The 12,011-nt window shown below is 36.1% G+C and overlaps 1 protein-coding gene across 4 annotated transcripts in view; it reads right to left on the bottom strand.

The window, feature by feature from the left end:
* Positions 1-12,011, bottom strand: part of CLYBL (citramalyl-CoA lyase) — a 226,028-nt gene that overhangs the window by 22,870 nt on the left and 191,147 nt on the right. For all 4 annotated transcript variants that reach the window (XM_061133090.1, XM_061133087.1, XM_061133088.1 and 1 more), the window contains exons 6-7: positions 10,578-10,745; positions 5,794-5,918 (exon numbers count right to left, since the gene is read on the bottom strand). In XM_061133090.1, the coding sequence (XP_060989073.1) occupies positions 5,794-5,918; positions 10,578-10,745 (293 nt within the window). The remainder of the gene's footprint in view (positions 1-5,793; positions 5,919-10,577; positions 10,746-12,011) is intronic.

Genomic DNA, 12,011 nt, shown 5'->3' with positions numbered 1-12,011 from the left:
GAGAACAGGACTTTGGGAACTTGTCCTTTGAGTGAGATGAAACCCAGCTCGGGGTCAGACAGGGCCTCTTTACCAAAGGCCCCAGACTGGCTCTGAGAGTTTCCAACTTAGCTTAGGAGGTCGAATGACTAATAAAACAGAATGAGGTTTGCAGTGATCAGAGCCAAGATGTCTTTCTGGGGCAGGGCAGGTGGACAACGCCAAGACAGAATTGAGAAGGAGGGAGCCACGTGGGGAAGAATAGCTGGGAGGTTACATGGATTTTCAGTTTTCTTTCTTGTCTCATCATTTACTGCTCATGCAAAAAAAAAAAAAAAAGGCGTATGATGAAGAAAAAGATTCTAATCTGAAGTAATCAAATTCACATTTTGTTTCTGAGTGAATACTTTTTAAAGCTCTATCTAGTTTTGGTCATTAGCGTGCAGATTCATTGTGACCAAATTGAAACCAGATTAAGTCAATTCTGCTCATATCTTTAGTTACAAAGTGAGCCCCGAATTCTGGTAGGGGCTGGATCACCACCTTGGGTGTGAGTGACCTTGGGTAACTTCCAAACCCTTGTTGGGGCTTGGTGTATTTTTTAAGTTGTAAACTGAAAGGATTTAACTAGAAGATTTTCTGAAATTTCATCCAACAGAATTACATTGTTTTCAATTGAAATTGAGCAAGGAAAAAAATCCTGACAAATATAAGACAGAAGAGAAGTATTTTGATTAAAATAACTTTAGGAATATGTTATAAATTAAGGATGAAACAACTTTAAAAATTATCAGATTTAACTTACATACAAAATCTCTTATCCTCTAACACTAAGCCAGCCACTTGCCACTAAACCTGTGTGAAACAAGGATATGATTAGCAGTAAAACTGTATTGCCTTGATTTAAATGCAATTTGTTGTTAATTAGATCAACCTTAAAGTCATCGTCGGCAGACTCAACTTTCCTAGAATTTGACTTTTTAAAAGTCAAAAGTATGGCATGTAGTTCTAAAGATTTTCATGAACAAGGAAATAAATGGAGAAATGCAATAACTAAGCATCTCAAAAGAAGAGTGATGTCCCTTCCTCTCATTTTCACGGGCAGCCCCTCGGTTCTGATTTTGAGTGTTTCTGCTTACAAATAAGTGGGGCAGGCTGTGGGTGGTGGGGTGCAGGAGTGCACGAGGGCACAATGCTGTCTATTAGTGGAATCAACTCTTTCCTTTGAAAAAGACAACAACCAAATCTTTGGATGGTTTATTTGATCTGCGTGAAAGAGTGGCAGTGGGATTTCTGGCACTTGAATAAGCGGAAACAATATTTTTGGCTAGAGAGACTTCTGAGTTCTCTCAGGGAGCCTTCTAGAAGGCCATCTGGACCAAACAGTATTTCTTTTGTAAAGCCCTGCATTTGGAAACACAAATGAAAGGTGTGTGAGCCACAATCAGATACCTATGAAAATAACTTGCTTTCAATATTGGGGAGGGGGTATACTTCTTGGATTTTTCTAGATCAAAAGACTTATATGAGGAAAAAAAACCTCTTTCTTTTTTCTTTCTTTATTAAGATATAAGTTTCCATTTATATTCCTGTAGAGAATTTGCTTATTTATGTAAACATATTAATCTGTATTATTGCTCTCTCCAGAGTGAAGTTAGAATATTTCAGTCATATGTGTTGTTTATAGTTGTTATGTCAGCTAATGACCTTGGTTTTGACCTTTATAATTACTAAAGGAACCTAGATTTTAAAGGTGGAGACTTTTCCTTCCTTGGTTTTTAGCCAGCTTGCAAAGCTATAAGAAACAAAAAATACTGAAAAATTTAAACAAAATCCTTCCAAAAACCAAACAAAGCATTTAAAGATTTCATATGAATAAAACAGAGTGCTTAGAACACTGAAAATGTAGCAAAGTCATATTGGCAGCCAGGCACTGCAGAAATATGAATACTCTAGCAAAGTACCTTTAAAAATCGATCTCACCTAATACATGTTGCTATTCTTAATATCTTCTGCTACTCTTTCATATTTTTCTGTAAGAGCCTCTATTTGGAAAGAAACAGTAAATTCTTAAATTAGAATTTCCTGGCATTATCAATCATTTTAAAAAAGCAATCGACTATTACCTTTAGCTGTCATTTTTGCTCAAGAAGTGATGAAATTAACACTGTGTTTAGAATATATACATGAAAAAATACACAGTATCATACATATATGAATGTATATTTAGTACAAATATGTATATGTGTTTATTTATATACAAATTAAGGTTTCTATTAATATTAGCTAATTATTTTCTTGAGATAGTTTCAATTATCCAATTTTCATACTATACATAATCCTTAGTTGACAACAAAAGAACTGTTAAAATCATATCTTAAAATAAACAATACTAAATTCAGTTCTAAATGGAGAATTTTCAAATATTGAAATCATTATTGTGAAAAATGACATAAAAAATGATGTAAACTTTTAAGAAAATATAAATTTAAGACAAATCACATGGGAGTGATTTATCCTGGCTAAAATATTTCACCAATTTGGGGCTAACATAATTAATGACATGTATCTCAAAATGTATTTTTCTAGAAGGATAGAAGAAAGACTCAAGTTTGATTAATAGTGTGGATATATACCTCAGAACTGATGTCAGCTGAAGCAGAAATATTTTAGCTTATGGGAATTAAAACAGGAGCATAGAGTATGTGGAATGTTTAAATTACTTCCAACAGATTTTAATGAGTCCCCAATATTAATCTGTAGTTCTAATTCTTATGCTGGGGGCTGTTACTATGCGAGACAACTTTTTTTAGCTTGGAAATATCTTTAGTTTCCTTAAACAAAGCAGTTATAAGTATCATTACCTGCCCTACAGTGACAGATTATATGAGCAGATTATTATTTTTTATTATTTCAAAATTATTTTTAATGTAAAGTATTTTTTATCCAACAGTAGGATGAAGTGTATCAAACTTTATTTCCTTAGAACTTTCAATTACTATAAAATAAAAAAATTTCCCGTGATACTAAAGACTAAACCTCAGTAATTTATCTACTTTGGATCTAAGTATTCTCATGAATTTTGTTATTTGGAGGGGACAGGAAAAAAAGGTAGAACTTTAATTTCTTAATAATATTATTATTATAACTACTATAGAAAATATAAATGACTCAGCACTAACTGTGAACTTTAGCTATATCTTTCATCTTAGGACAAAGTATAGTTTAAGATAGGAGCAGGAAGTAGAGAAAAGCAGTGATACATAATTTTGCCTTCTTGGGTCATTTCTACTTGAAAGCATTACTTGAATGAAATTTTCATCAAAGGGTGAAAAAAAATGTCTTTTAGAAATTTTAAGTATCTCCCTAGGACACAAACCATCAGCTTCCCATTCGTTGAGAGAGTCACCTGTGCTTTGGACAAAGTATCCGAGGGTTTATGTTTTCATCAGTGAGTCACATTTGAAATAAAACAGATTAGATGTTTGTTGGAAGCAGTAGTTTCTACAACTGAGCGACCTATTTATACTAAGTCTTTACAAACAAAACCTACATTATTTAAACCCCAAGACCCCTCAAGACCCAGAGTCACCTACCTGGCAGACCCAATTTTTGTGACCAGTCAATTTATAGGCAAAGCGAAAGAAACATGCGAACTGGATAAAATAACCATATGTCCCCACTGGAAGCCCCATTACTTGAATCATTTAAACCTTGCTGGACAAAGCACCAGGAGAATTTGCTGTAGGAAACAAACCTACACGAATGAGGCAGGGAAGAAATGACCTAATAGTAAATCTCCCTTCTGCTCTAATTTCTGTGGTTCTGTGTTAAGACAGGCTGTGCTGCCACAATGTTATGAAAGCTTATGCCTCAACAAGAGGGCATTTCTTATTTAAACAACAACAACAACAAAAAAAACCCAACAGTTCATAATTTAACATGTAAGTTGCCATCATCAAAAGGCAAGAACACTTTACGGCAATTTTCCCTGGGAACAGCACTTTCACGATACAATGGAGAAGTGTTGCTTTTCCCCTCGTTCAAGAACTTAAATGCCAGTAAAAGAGTGTTTCTAGTTTGAATTTTGTTTGCTGGCAACTGAAACTTAGGGAAGCCTCTCCCATACCGCTAGCTGCTTATAATGCCAGTGGCATCCTTTGATTTCACTCAATGTGAAACCCAGGATAGACAGTAAAGGGAGGCATTGTTGGCCCAGACTGGAAGTCTACTTGGTCTGCGTTTTGATGGGCCCCATCCTGCCTCAGTTTATGTCAGGAGGAAGTACTTATCAGGTGCATATCCTTAGCTGGCATAAGGTACACCCTGAGGTACAGAACATTTAGTCAGTGTGTGCCCAGGCAAGCAGGCCGGAGAGGGGAGTGGATGGAGTTATTTTGCATATATAAATGTAAAAGTACATGGCTCTTCTCTCTAGATAAATGTATTTATTCATGGAGGAACTGAATTGGGGGGTCAAGATATAGAAAAAATATTTTTATGAACTGCAATTTTTTTAATGGTTATTATCGATTTCAAACAAAAGGTTGCTATTTATCCTGAAATTGGTATAAGTAAGTCCTGATGGGATGTTTCTAGTGTCACATTTTCTGCCTTTTGATTTTAAGTGCAAGTTTGTGCATAGAGGAGCCTACAAGTATGTGAGGGCAAGCATGCGTGCATGGTTGGGATTGAAGGCAGGTAATGACAGGGAGGGAGTGACCCATTTAATATTGTTACCTAGTTTGGAAAATGTTGGGATTTTTAGGTGTTTTTACGCCAATGAAAAGTATAAGCCACACGTTTCACATTGATGTTACCAGTTCACCACTGAAAACGAATTTTGTTCTTTTTTTTTGGGGGGGGGGGGAGGGGTGTACTGTTTAACATTTAGAAACTTTATAATGTTTCAACACTCTTTCTCCCCTGAGTAGTTTTGCATGCTAGGCATCAAAACTTCACTCTTTATGTTAGTAACAAGGCCGAGTTTAGATATAACCTCTAGGGTAGATTTATAAAGGCAACTTTCCTTCCATCCCCTTAAAAAGAGGCAAACGGTATTATTGCAAATAACCTTTAAGATAATTAACTGACAATGCTGCAACTAGCATAAAATCTTCCTTCGGGCGACACCTCATTTAAGTGTTACTGGCACAAAGTGGAGACAGATTGTGCATCACCACTGCAATATTTACACAGCAGAAACCCACAGAGCAGGAAAGGCGAGGCTCAATGATGCACTAAATTAGGAACAACCGTACTCCAGTGTTAATTTGCTTTCCATTCGATCCAAATCTCAGGTCCAGAAATTGGTACTAACACACAGACAGCCTCCCACTCTTAAATGACTAAACCGGAGGAGATTTTTGTACTCCCCCCCCCCCAAATTAAAATAACCTGAAATTTATTTCTTCTCTCCCCAAGAATCATTTGATCAAACTGTGTTTATTTCGTTACAACTTGCTCTCATTTTGATCTAAAATTATTTTCATATGAATGCCGCATTGGGGTCTGTAGAGTAAAACTAAACAGACTTCTATTTTCTCAAAGGCTGCCAGTATAGTTTATGAAAATAATAAAATGGGAAACTTGAGAGCCAGTGAGTGAAATATTTAGGAATGAGCAACAAATTTACCTTAAATGAATTTCTCACTGATAAATGATGTCCCCGCCCAAGCCCACACAAATCCTCCTCCCCCAAATAGGAGTTTTTTTTAGAACCACGCAAACAATATATATTTTTTCATTCTTCCCCACAGTATTTTAAACATGAGTTTCACCCACCGTTTTGGGGCATTTTAACACAACGTTTACCTTTCCTAATTGTTGATGTTCTTTAAAGGCAGCAATCAGTTCTTCAGCCCACTTAATTTTTTCGGCAGAGGGAGAAAACTGCTCCTGGACCACCGCGATTTGGTTCGGATGTATCACCTGCTTACCTAGAGAAGATTAATAACACCAGAAACACAAAACAACAAACAGATGTTCAAACAAAATGTCTCACCCACGCCAGGCTCCTGAATGCCTGCCTTACAGACTGTACGTAAAATAACTCATTCTGTTTAGAACTTTTTAAATAGAAAATGACCACAATCAGGCAGGCCTTTCCAGAATACCACAGAAGAACAAATACAACAATGGCAGTAATTGTGTTTTGGATGCTATAGAAATGTCACCTTAGTGCAGATAATCTCTCATTTTTAGTTACAGGTGGATTGACCAGGCAGCTCACTGACTGCTTTGGCTAGAACTTTAAAGGATAATGTCTGCAAATTAGAACAATTATTTTGAATTAAAGTAGAAAAAATTACATGTTAATTCTTTCCAATTCTATAAGTTGTCTTTGGCTTTTTCTGTACCATTATTCCACCTTCCATGATTTCTTTTAAAAGCGGTCTGTTGGTTTTCACAGCGCTTACAGAAGCAGGTGTTATAACTACATTAATATCAAATGGTGTCTTACAATAATACATTTAATTTTCGTCCTTTCAGATGAATATGGTGCATCTTGTCTAACCACTAATAGAAAAGGGGATTTCAATTAAAAAATTTTATCCAGTATAGTAAAAAAGAAAGAAGAATTGAACACTGCAGTCTCTAGATTACCACATTTTAAAATGTTTAAATAAAAAAATTAAAAAATGTTTTTCTAACAACAAAAAAGCCCCAGATTTTCCCTTTCTGCTTATGGAATGAAGATTGGATATTTCTCCTTTATACAGATTCTTAGACACTGCAGAAGAAATCTTAGTTCTATAGCAATAGCTTTAAAAAAGCTTTAAGAATCTTAAAAATATTACACAAGAGTCACAGGATTCTATGAAATCATGTAGTCATTTAAAAAAAATAATTTAACAATCAGGGAAGAATGAAATCTAATCAGGTCATTAATAAAGTACAACATAATTTAATGTTGTAATAATGATGAGATTATATTTTATTACATGATAAAATTATAGACATATTTGGTTCTTTAAAAATGAATGTATGCTTAATGATAATTAACTCTGCCAAGTATATTTGCTGGCATATCAATCTGCTTTGCTTTTGAAATAGTTGTTTTAAGTACAAATTATATCCTTGATGTTTTATAAAAGTCCATTCCTGTTACCGTCATTATTCTGTCGAATAGGAAAAAGAACAATGTTTCTAAGAAAAAATATTTTTAGCATTTCATGAAAAAGAATTTAAGTGAATAAATATAACAATATCTTGTCTTCAGAGAGGCTTAATTAAAACATCCTCACATTGTTGTTTCATTCTTATTTGAGAGCATACTAATAAAACATTAAAATCTTATATAAATAAAGATGTTTTAAATTATTTGAGGGATAATTTCTGGGAACAAATAACATCAGTGATGACAAATGAGAGCTTTTTCAATATCAGAAACTGAAATTATATTTAAGTAATCTAACAGTTGTTACAATGTGATCAATAAAGGATGTTAGTCTGGTCATCATTTTGTACTAATTGTTAGTCCTGAATTTTATAATTTATGTACATAACTTACACTGATGGGTAAAAAGTCAGATTTCATGGGAACTTCTTGGTACAGATACCATAAATTAAGAAGCAAAACATAAACTATTCACAATGCTGTGAAACTAATGGCGGCTTTCAAGTAGCCATATTTTGGTAATGAGGCTAATTTTAAGATATGTGTTAGGTTTTAGAAATTTATGAACCTCCATATGTGAAGCTATCTTTCGTTGATCTTATATATCCCAACAACTGAATGGCAGACTTTAATGCCATGTGGGAGCGAAGCAAATATTTTATACAGAGGAGTTGTTATTGACAAGTTACTGAGAGGGTGCAAAATTGGAAGACATTAAAATTTATGACCATGAAATCCTTTTTACAGTACCACTTGATATATCGTGCTTTAAATCAATACCTGTCAAGTCTTTTAGGTAACTGTATGATGGTGTCATTTTTGTCTTCTACAAAAGACTGCAAAAAAGAAGAAAACCCATAGTGCTTCATATTTATAATCTTTCTTCTCAGCATGTAGTACTGGAATAACTATGATGCCTTAGTCGGCTGTTAAAGCTTTATTCCAAGATTTATTTTTGGTTTCTTTTTATAAAAATAATTCCTAAAGTTAATAGTCAGTTATACGGTTAATGCATTGATTTTAAATCAATCTACATGGATTATGGCCCTGTGAAACAATGATTACAGAAGAGAAACTGTAACCCGCTGTCTGAGGCATGGTTAAATGTCACAAAAGTACAACTCATTAAAAAAAAAAAATCTAATTTTTTAAAGCCCAGAAAATTCTTATAGCATAGATCCTTATCAGTGTTATAGACAACACAATACTTCATTGAATTTTAAAACTTTCAATCTTTTGCTTCAAATGGGGTATGCAGCTCTCTTTTCCTGCCCTCCCTCCTTCCTTCCCCTTTTCTTCCTTCTTTTCTCCCTTTTTGTGTAAAGCTCAAAGTATGGCAGTTACATGACAAATAATTAGGACAAACAGATCATGAGTGGTGTAAAATGCTCATTAAAGCATTCATTGTTTTAAAATACTACCAATAATCTCTTATCTTATTATCAGACCAATCACCTTTTATTGGTGTACAGAAATAAAGTTGGGACAAGAAAGACCTTTCTTTCTAAAAATTGCAAGATGGCTCTGAAGTTCAGCTTCCTACTTTCCTGACTTGTTCCCTTGAATGTATAATGGGCACTGTACCCTCCCTGCCTCCCCCTCCCTCCCACTTCCATTTTTTTGTGTGATTTAATACTCCCTGTTGTTGAGAAACAATGGTGCCAAGTCTGTAAGCTCCTCACACTGAGTTGGGCACAGTCTAGAAATTTAAATCTGATTTGAAATAACTTGTCTGCTACGATCGAATTAGGGACCAATTTAATTCAGCCCTCTCTCTGGGAGAAACTCGCAAACTCTCTTACAAGTTCTGGAGCAAACACTTCCCCTGGAGGAAGCAGAGGACACCCAGGTTATCCTGAGTGATGATCAGAGAGGCCCCATCAATTTGGTGCTTTCCTTTTTTTTATTGTATTAGTGCCCATTTCAGAGCAACATCTGGCTGCTTGGCAGCCAATGCCACATAGTTTAGACCAACAACATCAGGGTCTATTAGATAGATTTCATGGAGTCTTTCTCCAACTTTTCCATTTGGGTCACATCCTAACAGGTCATTGGAAAGAGGCAGGTGTCACAGGTACAGAGACAAGGACAATCAATGCCAGCGACTCTTTCCTTCTGGGTCACTATTAAATGTAGGGGCAATTAATTTATTAATAGTTCAGATGATCGAGAAAATAGTTCTCTATAACAGACATCTTATTCATTTAGCAGATTTGGGGGGATCATTTTTAACTCTTTGTGTTAAAAACACCAGCACATAATATTTGTTTTATTTAGACTGAAAGATTTCTGGTCAGGCACCTTGCCTATATTATGCCCTCTCTCAAATGCAGAGTGTTGGCATTATTCCTACTGCCACAGTTAAAGCAAATAATGATGCTCTTTTAAATAAAAAGGCCCCTGGAAACCCTAAAAAGTAAATAAAAACACAAATGCAAAGGTCAGAGCTTTATTTAAGTCTCCTATAACACTAACTTTGTTTCTTCAGTCTTTCCATTTTACTTTGGGTTAAATTATCATCCATTAAGGTATCTTTTATATTGAGGGTCATTTTATGAAATGTTTCAGTCACCTCTACACAAACACATTTCAGAAATACTTACAAGAAGAATAGCATGGATGCTTGTATCTTTTATTTTTGGGGGGTGCATTTCTGATCACGATATTCTTAGAACTTGCAGCGGAAGAACAAATAAGAATAAAAGAGATTATGGTACTTTTTACCCACAGCTTTGTGTGTGTGTGTGCAACTGCAGACATGTTTGTCTATAGAATCCTATTGTGGTTTTTAAAAAAATAGATTCTTATTGCAAAAATACAATTTTCGGTTGCTCCCTGGGCTCCTGGGTATGAGTGACCGGGCACACCAGTCAACAGATATCTATCTGCCTGCGCTCCGGGACCGGATTTCAAGGACCCGCTGATCTTAATGCCAGCCAATGCCCGTAGGTGTCACCCAGTGCACAGACACTCACTGGGTGGTGGAGGGAAAGGAGGGACTTGAAGCAGCAGAAAAATAAAAAGCTGGTTACGAGTTGAAAAAAAAAAAACAAAGAAGATATCCCTAAATGTTTTCCAGAAATAAATTAATATTTTGGATATTTGAGTACATTTTCTTTTCCTACCCATCAACTCAAATTCTTAAGGCAGTTCACTCAGAAACACTGCTATAATGGCCTTGCTCTTCCCCTCACATCAGCAAGCAAAAACTGCAGAAGAATTTTATTAAGAGGACAGAAAAACTGGTAGGTGTTATCAGGAGAAACTAAAATGTGTGCTTTGTTTTTTGACTTGCAGAGCCAAAGACAGATATGACGCTTTGTCTGGCAGCTTCTTGTTGTGGATAACTTTTTCATGTTTCATACAGTGGGATAAGTATATTACATTAAATACACCCAGTTCTTGGTTACATTTCTATTTTTCTGGAAAGTTTGCATAATCTAGATACTGCTTTTTAGGGTATTATCGAGAATCGTACCAGTAAATCCCATTGCAGCTCCTTCTCTCGACTGCCTGAGGAGCCCCTCTTCATCCCGGAAGTCGATGTACACCAGATCTATGGCCTGTAGACCGAAGGCCTTTGCTACAACAATAATCTTTTGTCGAGCGTAGAGGATATCTTGGGTTTCCTTACTACTTGTTGCACCTGAAGTGTTGACAGAGAAAGCAGATGTTAACTTTGGAAACTGGACCTAGATACCTAATATTACAAAAACTCAAGTGTGTAAAGACTTCTATGTCTACCTGGGGATTTCACCCTAGCAAAAGGATGATGCAAATAAAAGAGAGGGTTCTGCATAGGCAGACTCTCACTTGTGTCTCTTTATTGTGCAAGGCATCTTTTCAAGTAATTACTTGCACATGCATTAAGAGAAGGCCCCTCCCCTATCTCACAAGCTGGACACAAATGACTCAATAGGTCACAAAGGACTCCTGGTGTATTCTTTTCCTTCTTGCCATTGCTCAGAAAGTGTCACTCCAAAGTCAGCACTATGCAAGGTGGCCAAATAGCTGTGCGTGGAAATAGTTAATTCCCTTCACTGAGCACAGAATTCGGGTGCTGTGGCTGCAAGGCTGTGTCATAACCGAGGTTCTGAGCCAAATACGGCAGCTTTGGGGTGTGCATGGGGAGCTGGGGGAAACGAAAGGACACTCGTTTTGAGGGAGGCAGAAAGTGTCCACTGAGCTGTTAGATACTCAAAAGTCTCCTGGAAAGAGTGGTATTAAAATAGGTTCCTTTCTTTCCCCCCAGGAAGGGGGGCGAAGTGTCACTGTTTATATTTGGACCATGACACTGCTTAGGGAACACTCCAGTTTTCAGGTCACTGGGACTGGGGTTCTGAAAACGCTTTGTGGCTGAGGCCCCTTTTCTAGACACATTTACGGCCTCTAGTGATACTGCCCAGACCAAAGACATAGTGCCCAGGGGAGGAGGAAGATCAGTGAAAACCAGTATACTATCTCAATAAATATTTCATAATAAAGGAGCTCAGAAATATATTTTAGGGTAGATTTGAGATCTATGTTAAATATTTACATACTACATTCAGTGTAGAAAATGATTCATTAAAGCAATGTGAAATTGCCTTAAATTTGTGTTACAAGTCTAGATAGCCCTCAGACTAATGGGAAAACAGCATGTTTAAACAACAGAGAAGTTGTTCCCATAATGTACTTATTATGAACAACATAGACGTCATATAGACCTGAACATGTCTGAGGCTACGACAAGCTTTTTATTAGTCATTTTATAAATGAATGGAAGTGTTGATGTAGGGTTCTGGAACCAGGACAGCTATGAGGTACCCTAAATTATCAGGAAGTGTTGCCCGTGGTCATGGTTGGCAAATTGATATTGCCATGTAAATGCCCATTCTTCAAGGGGCAAAGAAAAAGTATATACACATAAACA

Source organism: Dama dama, chromosome 30 (genome assembly GCF_033118175.1).
Source record: "Dama dama isolate Ldn47 chromosome 30, ASM3311817v1, whole genome shotgun sequence".
NCBI lineage: Eukaryota > Metazoa > Chordata > Mammalia > Artiodactyla > Cervidae > Dama > Dama dama.
Note: the sequence above shows the minus strand (reverse complement) of the source record. Positions and strands in the feature narration are given on the sequence as shown.